This window comes from Entelurus aequoreus, linkage group LG11, assembly GCF_033978785.1.
Source record: "Entelurus aequoreus isolate RoL-2023_Sb linkage group LG11, RoL_Eaeq_v1.1, whole genome shotgun sequence".
In the NCBI taxonomy this organism is placed as follows: Eukaryota; Metazoa; Chordata; class Actinopteri; order Syngnathiformes; family Syngnathidae; genus Entelurus; species Entelurus aequoreus.
The window spans coordinates 22,282,852-22,299,302 of NC_084741.1; the positions used below are offsets into that span (position 1 = coordinate 22,282,852).

The 16,451-nt window shown below is 41.3% G+C and overlaps 1 protein-coding gene across 1 annotated transcript in view; it reads right to left on the minus strand.

Annotated features, from left to right (window-relative positions):
* The window catches only part of thsd7ab (thrombospondin, type I, domain containing 7Ab), a 621,850-nt gene that overhangs the window by 394,317 nt on the left and 211,082 nt on the right, over positions 1–16,451 (minus strand). Inside the window, exon 2 of the mRNA XM_062062699.1 lies at positions 218–1,037. Coding sequence (XP_061918683.1) covers positions 218–1,037 — 820 coding nt within the window. The remainder of the gene's footprint in view (positions 1–217; positions 1,038–16,451) is intronic.

The window sequence follows — 16,451 nt, forward strand, 5'->3', positions numbered from 1 at the left end:
AACATGCTTTATAAGTTATAACACATTGCTAAAATAGCTCAGCTAGCATATATCGACCGACACTGGATGGGTTTTTAACATTTTTAACGTATAAAATGCGGTAGTGTAGAGTCTCCTGTATTTTTAGTAGTTTTGTAATTGGCCCTCGTTGTAAAACCTGTGTACACTCTTGGTCTACACTACAGCAAATAAGGTTATAAGAGGTTCAAAGAGGTACCTTCGTCCCACAGAGCTGCTGTTTCTGTGAATGCAGGTGACGTCTCGGGTCTGGTAGCCAACCTGGATGTCCCAGAAAGAACTCTCTTGCCGGTTTAGGCGGTTCCTGGTCCGTTTCTTTTGGATAAGCTCCCTTGTCTCCGGATCTTTGTCCCCTCCCTGACCTTTACCCTTCCTGCGCTTGGCCTGGCGCACCGTCCGGGTCTGTGGCAAGATGCAGGGGTTCCAGGGCCCAACCCTGAGACTGTACATGCCCTCTGGGCCGGTGCAAGGTCCTGGTTTACATGACTGGAACTCAGTGAGGTTGGGGCAGAAGGCTCCTCCATAAAGAGGAGGAACCAAGACGCTTCTGACCCGGTTCCGGAGGCCGGTTCCACAGGTTTTAGAGCAAGAGGTCCACGGAGAATATTCAGAAACCACACACTCCTGAGGACAGGGGATCAAGCAGGCCTGCTCCAGGCGGGGCTGAGGCTCAAAGTACTCACAGATCGCGTCCTCGGCTGGAGATCCATCCGACTTGAGTATGCAGCCCACCTCCCGGGTCTGGATGCCCTCTTTGCCTCCGCTACAGGTGAAAAGGCGCGGGGCATCCAAGGCCCTGGCGGACACCAACAAGCACTCGTTCCAGGGTCCCAGCTGCCAGTCATAAAGGTCCTTGTGCCAGTCGCACACACGGAAGCAGTTTCTCTGGTTGGACGGACGCTGGGCCTGGTCGCAGTTGGTGTGAAGCGTGGTCCAGCCGTCCACGTGGGCGCACCACACCGCCCGGCTCTGGCTGCCACCGGGGCCGCAGTCGCTGCCCATGCACCTCCCCCAAGGCCCTGCAGAGAAACAATTACAACATCAGCGTTGTCCAGTAGTCCACACACATACTACTTTGTAGTGGAACGGTACATCTCAGTGCGGTACAAAAGGCGTATGGGGGGGACTAACCAAGAAAGGCAACAGATCAAACATGATAGTAAATCTACCAGAGCGCCGACCATCGCTATCAGCTATACTCAAAGTCAAATCAAAGCTGTCTTAACAGGAACTAACTACACCTTGCATCTTCGTGAGACAAATACTAAAGGTGTTACTGAGGAAGACATAGCATGCTAAGACGGATACCAGCAGCTGACTAATATGAAGCAAAGAGGAGACAGCAGGAGCACAGGCGTAATGTGAGGTTTTACTTTAACACTAAAATAAACAACAATCGAGGCAGCAAATCAAACAGGCACTTTAACAATCCTAAAACTCTCTCGTTGACAAGAGGTCTCCAAAACATGTTCATATTCAAGATCCTGCATACTTTTATCTTTGAAAGTGTTTTTATCAATTATTTAGGATGTGATCTTCTTGCGTTACTGTGGTGGATGGTCCGAATCTTAAACAGCAACAAAAGTGAATTTAGTACAAAAGTTTTATTTACCCATAATCAAAAGTACAAAGTTGGATTGAATTGCCCATGCAAACAGACAACGTCCTCCGGAGGAGTTGGATGAGTCGAGAATCATGCGAATCACACATTATCTGTTTTCCTCATGCGTCAAGGTCCCGTTGTTTTGAACCAGCTCATTCTGCAAACTCATTGAATCCTATAGCCATAACAAACAATCAAAACATTTTGTAGAATGGTCAGACCGACCACTCGTTCAACTATAACCCACATATGGTCCTTCAATGGTTCAGAATAGAACATTCTTAAGGCTTTTCGACAGACTGTCTTTTCGGACTTCGACAGACACAAAATATGATTCAAAAGGTCAGAAATTCCACTACATTACATAGTAAAGGCATTTATTTTCTTTTTTTTTTAACAGAAAAAAACTATTGATGTTGCAATAACTGACGTGATAGTTTGATTTAAAATAATTCAGTTATTTCTGTCGTGTATTTTAAATCCTTGTGGCACTCAAAAAAACGATTAACATCTGAATCCTTATTTAATCAGATTATAAATAGATTTATAATAAAGAAACATTTATTGATTTATAGAAATACTTTTTTTTTATTTTTTAGGTCATATCCGTACTTACTCGCTGTGCGTTTTTGTCACATGTCAGCACACAAATCTGGTAGTTTTTAACATATACTCTGTTTTAACAAGATTTTTTACATTTTAACAAACAAGAACTGTGTTACCGTAATTTCCGGACTATAAGCCGCTACTTTTTCCCCTCGTTCTGGTCCCTGCGGCTTATACAAGGGTGCGGCTTATTTACGGCCTGTTCTTCTCCGACACCGACGAAGAGGATTTCGGTGGTTTTAGTACGCAGGAGGAAGACAATGACACAATGATTAAAGACTGACTTTTCATATACCGGTAGGCTGGTTATTTTGATAACGTACAGGCGAGCACTTTGTATTACTTTGCACCGTTGTATTATTTGTACTCTGCACGAATGCTGTTCGCCATGTCAAAGATGTGAAAGTTTGATTGAATGATTGAAAGATTTATTGTTAATAAATGGGACGTTTTGCGTTCCCAAACAGTCATCTCTGTCCCGACAATCCCCTCCGTGGTAGCAGGAACCCCTATATACTACGGTAATTACACATCAAAACCCTGCGGCTTATAGTCGGGTGCGGCTTATATATGGAGCAATCTGTATTTTCCCCTAAATTTAGCTGGTGCGGCTTATGGTCAGGTGCGGCTTATAGTCCGGAAATTACGGTAAATCGATTCTGGATTGAATACTCACCCCCAGAATCAGAATCAAGTCAAATTGTGAGGTTGTAGGATTCACATTTCTATGAAATATGTTCCACTTTCATCCTGTTTTATGATATTGTTCAAAAATGAATGTTAAGCTAAAACTTTATTTTTCTCTCCTTTTCAATAAAGACATTTCAAATCTAAAGCGTCACCATATTGGATGTATTAGACCAGGGGTGTCCAAACTTTTTCCACTGATGGCCGCACATTGAAAAATCAAAGCTAGCAGGGGCCATTTTGATATTTTTTATTTTAAAAACCAATACAATATATGTATGAAAAATATACATTTAGGCTTCCACTCAGGCTTGATCCCGGGGACCCCAAAGGGTTTTGGTCCAAAAAATATAAAAAATGTGTCATTATTCAGTATTATTATTTGTGTTATTATTCAAGTTTTTAAATCTCTAGATCAGGGGTCCCCCAACTACGGCCCGCGGGCCGGATCCGGCCCGCCAGCGTCCAAAATCAGGATCGCTAACGTCCAAAATCAGGCCCGCGGGAAGTCCCACGAAGAAAAAAATATATATATTTTTTTTTTCTTCCCTATCCACTTTGTACCGCTTGCTACTCACGGTGTCTCCTAGCCACTCAGGCAAATCATATTGTCTAAAAATGCATTTACTCATCGAAAACATGACATCATCGCACGCGTGGAAAGTGCGCTATATATATATATATATATATATATATATATATATATATATATATATATATATATATATATATATATATATATATAGGTATGTATATATATATACAGCCCGGCCCCCAGCCAAATTGTTTTAACCCAATGCGGCCCCCGAGTCAAAAAGTTTGGGGACCCCTGCTCTAGATCAACATTAGGTCTATCTGTCAATATAAACATGTTTAAAGATTTAAATTGTATGCTCTTTTTGTCAAAGAAAACCCTTTTTTAAATGAAAAAAACACAAAATATGCAATATTTTCACCCAATAAAATTTTTAAGTGGGATATTTGAGATTATATAATAATTGGAGCCTTAAAAAGGTCAATAACTCATAACACCATTGATTTTAATTCATTATTATTTTTTGAGCAATGACACTTAAAAACTAATCACACTAAAATTGTAGGGGATCCAAAAGGGTCCTACTCATTAAAAAGTGTTAAAAAATAAATTATATATATATATTTTTTTCACTGTTTTAACACAATAATCTTGAAATCAACTTCAGATCTATCTGTCAATTATAAGTTTTATTGTTGTTTATGTTTTTTGTTTGTTCGTTTTAGGCCCTTCTTTTAAAAAAAAACACCTCGTTTTTTTACATGGCAAACACAAAACATGCAACATTTTCCCCAAAAAATATGTCAAAGTGCAATATTAAATGTGACGTAATTGGAGCCTTGAATAGGTCAATAATTCATAATGACATTGATTTTGATTCATTATTATTTTTTAAAGAAAGAAACAGCCTGCATGGCAGCTTTGTGTGATTAGAGTAAACATTGCTACATTTTCTTGTTACATTTAACCTGTTTGCGCTTTAAATACCGCTTTTAATGTTTTTTAATTTTTTTTCAATCGTATTTTTAAAATGTGCCGTGGGGCCGTTAAAAAATGACCTGCGGGCCGCAAATGGCCCCCGGGCCGCACTTTGGACACACCTGTATTAGACCAAACACTTTCTACTTAGGGCCACAGACTTGACAAATCAAAGGATGGAAGGAAAGGGATTTTTTAAGAATCCAAAATATTCCCGCACTGCAAACTTCAGCTTTGGTTTGGGCAGGAACAGTTTGCTGTTTTGTCCTGCTGCCATTTTTAAGCTAATGTAGCGTAACTGGCGTAACTTTATTTTTGTTCCGTACAGCGCTGAAAATAACGTACCAGCATAACGTCCAACTCATAATGTCCATATCTGCTACCCCTTCCAAAATTTCTCGTTGTTCCCATTGGTTTGAGTTTTTTTCTTGCCCTGATGTGGGACTTGAGCAGAGGATGTTGTTGTGGCTTGTGCAGCCCTTTGAGGCATTTGTGATTAAGTTGCTATAAATAAGGAACATTTGATTGATGAAACCTGACTGGGAAAAATGTATGTCCATTCAGGAAAAAAAATAATTCTATAGAATGCTGCTGCCCAAGTGCTGACAAGAACTCGGACAAAAAAAGCGTACAATTGTCCAAAATGTCTTGTTAAGATGAAAATATATTATCACACAACTCTTATGCTTAAAGGCCTACTGAAATGAGATGTTCTTATTTAAACGGGGATAGCAGGTCCATTCTATGTCATACTTGATCATTTCGCAATATTGCCATATTTTGGCTGAAAGGATTTAGTAGAGAACATCGACGATAAAGTTCGCAACTTTTGGTCGCTGATAAAAAAGCCTTGCCTGTACCGGAAGTAGCGTGACGTCGCAGGTTGTGGAGCTCCTCACATCTGCACATTGTTTACAATCATGGCCACCAGCAGCGAGAGCGATTCGGACCGAGAAAGCGACGATTTCCCCATTAATTTGAGCGAGGATGAAAGATTTGTGGATGAGGAAAGTGAGAGTGAAGGACTAGAGGCCAGTGGAAGCGATTCAGGTAGGGAAGATGCTGTGAGAGGCGGGTGGGACCTGATATTCAGCTGGGAATGACTAAAACAGTAAATAAACACAAGACATATATATACTCTATTAGCCACAACACAACCAGGCTTATATTTAATATGCCACAAATTAATCCCGCATAACAAACACCTCCCCCCTCCCGTCCATATAACCCGCCAATACAACTCAAACACCCGCACAACACACTCAATCCCACAGCCCAAAGTACTGTTCACCTCCACAAAGTTCATACAGCACATATATTTCCCCAAAGTTACGTACGTGAAATGCACATAGCGGCACGCACGTACGGGCAAGCGATCAAATGTTTGGAAGCCGCAGCTGCATACTCACGGTACCGCGTATCCAACTCAAAGTCCTCCTGGTAAGAGTCTCTGTTGTCCCAGTTCTCCACAGGCCAATGGTCAAGCTTGATTGTCATCTTTCAGGAATGTAAACAATGAAACACCGGCTACGTGTTTGTGTTGCTGCAGCCGGCCACTAATACACCGCTTCCCACCTACAGCTTTCTTCTTTGCTGTCTCCATGGTTCATTAAACAAATTGCAAAAGATTCACCAACACAGATGTCCAGAATACTGTGGAATTTTGCGATGAAAACAGACGACTTAATAGCTGGCCACAATGCTGTCCCAAAATGTCCGCTACAATCCGTGACGTCACGTGCAAACGTCATCATACCGAGACGTTTTCAACAGGATATTTTGCGGGAAATTTAAAATTGCACTTTACTAATCTAACCCGGCCGTATTGGCATGTGTTGCAATGTTAAGATTTCATCATTGATATATAAACTATCAGACTGCGTGGTCGGTAGTAGTGGGTTTCAGTAGGCCTTTAAGGGCCGTTGCTATAGTTATTATCAATTGTGCTGAAGTGGTATTTTTCTTTGTCTGTGCAAAGCTGGCAATCCAAAAGATTGCAAGCCAGTCTCGTATCAGTGTCTGTGTCCAGGAACGGGCTGCTAACTGCAGGCAAAGCAGAGACAGGGCGATATCACGACTGTCAGCACATTTGCATTTTTGTATAACCCAATATTGTGTCTAACTGGAGCTGTCAAGATTACCCCCTTCCCTCAGCGACAGCTTCAGTGATGTACCCGGGGACCTCCCAAATAAATAGAGGACGCACGTGGGCTAGACTTTAGAGCAAAGTTTGCATCTGTAACTAGAGTACAGCCCAAAAAACTTGTCTCCTCAATTGAGCCAAATTTAACTCTGTCTCTGCATGATTCCTTGCTTCTCATCTGTTTGATAAATGTCATCAGTGTTTGAACCTGACCAAAATTAAGATTCAGGGAAAACAAAGGAATCAATTTTTAAGCGAAGGTCGCATATTAGCAGGTCTTAGATAGGTGCGGATCAGCGTTGCGTACCAGTATAATGTCTGTTTATAACGAGTAAGGAGTACCAAATCTCTCAGTGTAGTGGAGACTTTGCGATTAAATAGTGTAATTTTTAATCAGTTAGTTAGTTATAGATACTGTATGTAAAACCGATTAAAATGTGTTGCATGCATATATGTAGCACATTTTGAAGTGTACTGAAGTATTCCATTTGAGACACAGCCTTGACCTTCCTGGTGAAATAATAGTAGTAGAGGTCATAAATAAAAAAGACACCGACTGCATCTGCTCACATACTATGATTATATGTTTTAATGCATGTAATGCAGTTTAAAGCGTGAATGCAATCATTACATGAACGAGGTCGTGGATGCACGGCAGCACACACAATTATACGAGTGCATTGTGAGGAGTTATGAAGCCAGTTAAAGGTGATGAATTGAAAAGCTCTGCGAGCCAATAGGAGACAATAGCTGTGAGTCATCAGTGGCATTTGTCAAAGACTATTGGCAACCAGCAGTCACAAACATCAATAACATTTTATTTGTGAGCGCACAACACTCCATTTATTACTCCAGGTCTTTTGAACAAACATGAAGCAGCATGTTAAAGTGGCACTGGGAGAATAGTGCACGGTAAGCCCTCCTAAGCCTGAAGGCCCAGTATTTGTTTATTAATAATCAACATTGATAACATCCACTGCAATATAAACACATCCTGGTCTAGTTTATGTCATTTTTACAACAATATGCACACGCCTTTTGATGACACCGACAAGAATAGCACACACAAATACACACATGCACAGGGCGACCACTAATCACCAGTGTGTGTGTGTGTGTGTGTGTGTGTGTGTGTGTGAGAGGACACACACTGCATTAAAGACAAGAGCAAAGAAATTAAGCTAATTAAGCAGCCTGGTGTCACGCCTCTTACAAACCTTTTCAGCAATGGAGTGACTGGACCCTCCAGTATGATGTAGATAGATAGATATACACCCACATACATATATACATACATAACACACACACATCTATATACACACACACACACACACACACACACACATACATACATACATACATACATACATACATACATACATACATACATACATACATACATACATACATACATACATACATACATACATACATACATACATACATACATACATACATACATACATATATATATATATACACACACATACACCTAGGGAGGTGTTTAGGGCACGTCCGACCGGTAGGAGGCCACGGGGAAGACCCAGGACACGTTGGGAAGACTATGTCTCCCGGCTGGCCTGGGAACGCCTCTGGATCCCCCGGGAAGAGTTGGACGAAGTGGCTGGGGAGAGGGAAGTCTGGGTTTCCCTGCTTAGGCTGCTGCCCCCGCGACCCGACCTCGGATAAGCGGAATAAGATGGATGGATGGATACACATATACATACATATATATATATACACACATACATACATACAGTACATACATACATACATATACACACACACACACATATATACACATACTGTATATACACGATACACACACACATATATACACATACTGTATATACACAATACACACACACATACAGTATATATACACACATATACAACACAAATATGAATAATGTACAATATTATATTAAACACCTGTTGTCGAACACAAATATCTGCAGTAAATACAAATGTGCAGTATGGATTACTGCAGAATAAACATGATTCCTCTGAGAATATGACCTTTCACCCGAGTGCCGCATGCAGTGGGATTGACTCCCATGTGACCCCGGCATGGAGGATTAGCGACCGTGAATGATGGGAGTGTTATTGACGCAATCGCCCTGGTAGTCGGTCACGGTAATCTTTTCCTTTATGAGTAAAAATGTGTACGCTACAGGAATACATCCTGTTGAACTACAGTATATTGGAATACTACATGCAGGAATACTGCATGTCCTCACAGAGAAATACTGCATACAAACACCACACAAACAGAAATGCAATATTGGCATATTCCAGTCCTTCATCTGCTTATTGTATGTTATTTGTAACAGCTTCTCTTTTTTTCTAATATTTGACACTTTTTTATTTTTTTATAATAAACTCAATTGTTTTGTGTTATTGAGTTTACATTGTGTACTGAAAAGGGTTATATTATGATTTTTTTTTTCTACATTTCAAACACTTCCTTGTGATCTACATAACATGGATTATGCAAAATCAACATTTCTTACCTAATGGTACCATTTTTTTGTGTATTTGGGATATGCATAAATCCCAAAAAATTTAAATCAAACCACCAATCTGGGGATGGCGTGGCGGAGTTGGGAGACTGGCCTTGCCAGCAACCTGAGGGTTCCTGGTTCAATCCCCACCTTCTACCAACCTTGTCACGTCCGTTGTGTCCTCGAGCAAGACACTTCACCCTTGCTCCTGATGGGTCGTGGTTAGCATGGCAGCTCCCGCCATCAGTGTGTGAATGTGTGTGTGAATGGGTGAATGTGGAAAATAGTGTCAAAGTGCTTTGAGTACATTGAAGGTAGAAAAGCGCTATACAAGTATAACCCATTTATCATTTATTTATCTTAGTTCTGTCTCAGCACCCCTGGGTTAGTGTTTCTTGGTTGCCATGGGTGCTGATTATTTTCACCTGCCTCTGATTAGTGTTCGGGACGCTCACCTGCTCCCGGGCACTAATCAGAGAGCTATTTATTCCTGTCTTTCGCCACACTTGGTCTGGCTGTTTTGTTTGCTTGATGCAACATGTTGGTTATCCTAGCTTCTTGTTCCTGTTCCTGTGCTTAGCTCTACCCTAGCTTCCCGTTTCTGGTCTTGTTTTCTCGCTTGATTCATGAAAATAAATCATTTTTCCTACCTGCACGCTACTTCCAGAGTTCCGTCTGAAACGACAAGCGCATAACCATTCGACCCCCCCCCAAACCGTAACAATTTGGAAATCAAAACAACCTTCCCTTACTTCATATATGTCTTTCAAACGAGCCGTTTTGAAATTTATGCAGATCCCAAATCACAACAGCGGGTACCAAAAGGGAAGAAAAGTTGGTTTTGCATAATAGGGCTACTCTTTAAAGGCCTACTGAAACCCACTACTACCGACCACGCAGTCTGATAGTTTATATATCAATGATGAAATCTTAACATTATAACACATGCCAATACGGCCGGGTTAACTTATAAAGTGACATTTTAAATTTGCCGCTAAACTTCCGGTTCGAAACGCCTCTGAGGATGACGTATGCGCGTGACGTAGACCGGCGAACACGGGTATGCCTTCCACATTGAAGCCAATACGAAAAAGCTCTGTTTTCATTTCATAATTCCACAGTATTCTGGACATCTGTGTTCGTGAATCTGTTGCAATCATGTTCATTGCATTATGAAGAAGGAAGCTGAGCAAGCAAAGAAGAAAGTTGTCGGTGCGAAATGGACGTATTTTTCGAACGTAGTCAGCCACAACAGTACACAGCCGGCGCTTCTTTGTTTACATTCCCGAAAGATGCAGTCAAGATGGAAGAACTCGGATAACAGAGACTCTAACCAGGAGGACTTTTGACTTCGATACACAGACGCCTGTAGAGAACTGGGACAACACAGACTCTTACCAGGATTACTTTGATTTGGATGACAAAGACGCAGACGTGCTACTGTGAGTATGCAGCTTTGGCTTCTAAACATTTGATCGCTTCACCGTATGTGCGCAACTTTTTTTTGCGTATGTACATAACTTTTTTTTTAAATATATAAGCTTTATGAACCTTGGGTTAGGTGAACGGTCTTTTGGGCTGAGTGATTGTGTGTGTTGATCAGGTGTTTGAATTGTATTGGCGTGTTCTATGGAGCTAGGAGCTAGTATAGGAGCTAGGAGCTAGCATAACACGTACCGTACCGTACGTGCGTGTCACGTACGTAACTTTTTAAAAATATATAAGCTTTATGAACCTTGGGTTAGGTGAACGGTCTTTTGGGCTGAGTGATTGTGTGTGTTGATCAGGTGTTTGAATTGTATTGGCGTGTTCTATGGAGCTAGGAGCTAGCAGAGGAGCTAGGAGCTAGCATAACAAACACGCAGGTGTTTTTATGCAGGATTAATTTGTGGCATGTTAAATATAAGCCTGGTTGTGTTGTGGCTAATAGAGTATATATATATGTATTGTGTTTATTTACTGTTGTAGTCATTCCCAGCTGAATATCAGGTCACCCCCGGCTCTCACAGCATCTTCCCTATCTGAATAGCTTCAACTCCCCACTAGTCCTTCACTTGCACTTTACTCATCCACAAATCTTTCATCCTCGCTCAAATTAATGGGGAAATTGTCGCTTTCTCTGTCCGAATCTCTCTCACTTCATCCGGCCATCATTGTAAACAATAGGGAACTTTGCGTATATGTTCAACTGACTACGTCACGCTACTTCCGGTAGGGGCAAACCTTTTTTTTGTCAGATACCAAAAGTTGCAATCTTTATCGTCGTTGTTCTCTGCTAAATCCTTTCAGCAAAAATATGGCAATATCGCGAAATGATCAAGTATGACACATAGAATGGATCTGCTATCCCCGTTTAAATAAAAAAAATTCATTTCAGTAGGCCTTTAAGTAGCCTACCCAAAAAGGTGCTTATTAAATTAAGCATTTTTAAATATGTTGTTCTTTACTTACGACGTTTTGTTAAATTTTTGTTCATGAAAACATCCCCGCATGCACGTATAACAGTGGCCAGTCAACTTTAAGAATAGTGCTCTCAATTGCTATTCTGAATGTTGCTGGGTCGGGTTTGGTTTTGGAATTGGATTGCATTATCATGGTATTGTTGTGTATTGTTTTGTTTGATTGATTAATAAATTCTTTAAAAAAAAAAAAAAAATTGTGCTAGAGATTTCCTGTGCTTTTAGCTCAGTAGTCGGCATGCTTGCCTCTCACACGGCCATGGTTAAAGCCCGACGCGGAGCAGTAGGAAGAAACAATGCAGCAGAGAGTGAGAACACAATCGCTACATGAAGCTGAGCTGTCTGACAGATATGAACACCAATCATTGCAATACGCGGGTCAAAATCGGGGGCCCCTAATTGGGTGGGGGCCCCTGGAGTAAGCATTTAGTGCATTGAGGCAGCCCTGACTGTAGTATTACACTGCACTCCAGTTTTTTGTTTTTTTTTATTACGTTTGCCCCTTGCCACATCGTGCTTTAAAGGCCTACTGAAAGCCACTACTACGGACCACGCAGTCTGATAGTTTATATATCAATGATGAAATCTTAACATTGCAACACATGCCAATACGGCCGGGTTAACTTATAAAGTGCAATTTTAAATTTCCCGCTAAACTTCCGGTTGAAAACGTCTATGTATGATGACATATGCGAGTGACGTCAATCGTTGAAACGGAAGTTTTTGGACACATTGTATCCAATACAAAAAGCTCTGTTTTCATCGCAAAATTCCACAGTATTGTGGACATCTGTGTTGGTGAATCTTTTGCAATTTGTTTAATGAACAATGAAGACTGCAAAGAAGAAAGCTTTAGGTGGGATCGGTGTATTAGCGGCTGGCTGCAGCAACACAAGCAGGAGGACTTTGACTTGGATAGCAGACGCGCTATCCGACGCTAGCCGTCGACCACATTGATGATCGGGTGAAGTCCTTCGTTGCTCCGTCGATCGCTGGAACGCAGGTGAGCACGGGTGTTGATGAGCAGATGAGGGCTGGCTGGCGTAGGTGGATAGCTAATGTTTTTAGCATAGCTCTGTGAGGTCCCGTTGCTAAGTTAGCTTCAATGGCGTCGTTAGCAACAGCATTGTTAAGCTTCGCCAGGCTGGAAAGCATTAACCGTGTAGTTACAGGTCCATGGTTTAATAGTATTGTTGATTTTCTGTCTATTCTTCCAGTCAGGGGTTTATTTATTTTATTTCTATCTGCAGTTAAGCCCGATGCTATCACGTTAGCTCCGTAGCTAAAGTGCTTCGCCGATGTATCGTCGTGGAGATAAAAGTCACTGTGAATGTCTATTTCGCGTTCTCGACTCTCATTTTCAAGAGGATATAGTATCCGAGGTGGTTTAAAATACAAATCTGTGATCCACAATAGAAAAAGGAGAGAGTGTGGAATCCAATGAGCCAGCTTGTACCTAAGTTACGGTCAGAGCGAAAAAAGATGCGTCCTGCACTGTACTCTAGTCCTTCAGTCTCAAGTTCCTCATCCACGAATCTTTCATCCTGGCTAATCGGGGGTAATCGTCGCTTTCTCGGTCCGAATCGCTCTCGCTGCTGGTGTAAACAATGGGGAAATGTGAGGAGCCCTTCAACCTGTGACGTCACGCTACTTCCGGTACAGGCAAGGCTTTTTTTTATCAGTGACCAAAAGTTGCAGTTTGCGGCTTCACGCCATCGCACATTTTTTTTTAACGCATATTCTACATTTTGCGTGCCTGAATTAAGCGTTTTTGTTTTTTTTAAATGGCTAAATTAACAGAAAATATCAAGTTCAATCCCCGGCCGAGTCATACCAAAGACTATAAAAATGGGACCCTGCTTGACACTCAGCATCAAGGGTTGGAATTGGGGGTTAAATCACCAAAAATGACTCCCGGGCGTGGCCACCGCTGCTGCTCACTGCTCCCCTCACGTGTGTGTGTGAGACAATCATGGGTACTTTAACTTTAACTTACTATTGTGATGTTTGAGTAACATGACAGCAATGGTAGTTCTAATCCCAGATGCACAATGACAGCAGGAGGCAGGAAAAAGTACTTCATCTAAGGCAAAACCCAAAAAAACGAGTGCAGCGAGACATGTACTGGAACATAGGGAATTCTACTAAACGGGCTATAATGTCAAGTTACTGAACGCTGGACAACAGAAAAGGTTTACGCGTGCAGCAGAGAGGGCATCCACAAAGAATAATCTTCTGACAAACTCCAGTTAATTGAAGACAGGTGCGTGCAGCCTGTGCTCTGAGGTAGGAGTCAGGTCACTGCGGGTTAACACACACTACACAGGAAGTACAACCAAAATAAGAGCGCTAGACAGGAAGTAAAACACCAAACATAAGAAATCACCAACAAACTCAAAGTAATTAATGACCTGTTAGGACATTTCTTCACAACTACAGTAGTATTGGCCACTGGATGAAACCAAACCAATCAGAGGGCGCGTTTCAGTATCGTGACCACTGATTGGCTCAGCTTCAGCAGCATTTATCCCATATTTGTTCCCACTACCGCACCTTAAATTGGAGTCTTTAATCTCGTTTTATGCAAATATAATTACAATAAAGTCCATTGTACTCTATTACTATATTGTATTAAATGGGTGTAAATGGGTGATTTGTCACGTTCAGAGGGTTCTCATGACGTTAAAAAAAAAACACATTTAGAAGGTTGTAACCAGCTTTTTGAAACAAAACCCAAAACCAGTATAGTTGTCACGTTGTGTAAATCGTAAATAAAAACAGAATACAATGATTTGCGAATCCTTTTCAACCTATATTCAATTTGAAATGTGGACTCGTCAGACCACGGAACACTTTTCCACTTTGCATCAGCGTTTCTGGGTGTTGTTGATAAATGACTTTCGCTTTGCATAGTAGAGTTTTTAACTTGCACTTACAGATGTAGCGACGGACTGTAGTTACTGACAGTGGTTTTCTGAAGTGTTCCTGAGCCCATGTGGTGATATCCTTTACACACTGATGCCGATTCTCTGAACCTTTTGATGATATTACGGACCGCAGATGGTGAAATCCCTAAATTCCTTGCAATAGCTCGTTGAGAAATGTTGTAAGACAATTTGCTCACGCGTTTGTTGACAAAGTGGTGACCCTCGCCCCATCCTTGTTTGTGAATGACTGAGCATTTCATGGAAGCTGCTTTTATACCCAATCATGGCACCCACCTGTTCCCAATTAGCCTGTTCACCTGTGGGATGTTCCAAATAAGTGGTTGATGAGCATTCCTCAAAGTTCTCAGTCTTTTTTGCCACTTGTGCCAGCTTTTTTGAAACATGTTGCAGGCATCAAATTCCAAATGAGCTAATATTTGCAAAAAATAACAACGTTTTCCAGTTTGAACGTTAAGTATCTTGTCTTTGTAGTCTATTCAATTGTTTGAAATGGATTAGCAAATCGTTGTTTTCTGTTTTTATTTACGATTTACACAACGTGCCAACTTCACTGGTTTTGGGGTTTGTACTTTAGCAAGGAAAATATTAAATTTACAATTGATAATTCCTACTTAGCCGAAATTAATTTATCACGTTCAGGGCTGGAACTAATTGATAGGGATCAACAAGGGTTTACTGTATTTATTTGAAAAAAAGTCAATTATTTTAATGGATTACTATCAAATTGGAGTGCATGTGTACCTAATAGAGGATGAAATGCCCATCATGTTCATCGTTTTAAATTGCTACAAAATGAGAACAGGAAGTGAACATATGTGTTATTAATTGTTACATTAGGTAAGGTTGTATTTCTTTTAAAGCGTGAACAATGCACTTTTGACCTGACATGTCCGAAAGAGAAAGAGATGATCTAGTATTATCTGCTCATAGATGCCACCTGGTGGTTGTTTGAGCACACTGCAACTAGTTCTGGATAGTCCCACTCCTTAAAGGCCTACTGAAACCCACTACTACCGACCAGGCAGTCTGATAGTTTATATATCAATGATTAAATCTTAACATTGCAACACATGCCAATATGGCCGGGTTAACTTATAAAGTGCAATTTTAAATTTCCCGGGAAACTTCCGGTTGAAAAGGTCTAGGTATGATGACGTATGCGCGTGACGTCAATGGTTGAACCGGAAGTATTGGGACACATTGTATCCCAATACAAAACGCTCTGTTTTCATTGCAAAATTCCACAGTATTCTGGACATCTGTGTTGGTGAATCTTTTGCAATTTGTTTAATGAACAATGGAGACTGCAAAGAAGAAAGCTGTAGGTGGGATCGGTGTATTAGCGGCAGGCTGCAGCAACACAACCAGGAGGACTTTGACTTGGATAGCAGACGTGCTTCCGACGCTTGCCGCCAACCGCATCGATGATCGGGTGAAGTCCTTCGTCGCGCCGTCCATCGCTGGAACGCAGGTGAGCACGGACGGGTGTTGATGAGCAGATGAGGGCTGGCGTAGGTGGAGCGCTAATGTTTTTATCATAGCTCTGTCGAGGTCCCGTAGCTAAGTTAGCTTCAATGGCGTCGTTAGCAACAGCCTTGCTAGGCTTCGACAGGCGGCACAGCATTAACCGTGTAGTTACAGGTCCAGTGTTTGGTTCGGTGTCTCCTGATAGTAGTATTGTTGATCTGCTGTCTATCCTTCCAGTCAGGGGCTTATTTCTTTTGTTTCTATCTGCATTTAAGCACGATGCTATCACGTTAGCTCTGTAGCTAAAGTGCTTCGCCGATGTATTGTCGTGGAGATAAAAGTCACTGTGAATGTCCATTTCGCGTTCTCGACTCTCATTTTCAAGAGGATATAGTATCCGAGGTGGTTTAAAATACAAATCCGTGATCCACAATAGAAAAAGGAGAAAGTGTGGAATCCAATGAGCCCTTGTACCTAAGTTACGGTCAGAGCGAAAAAAGATA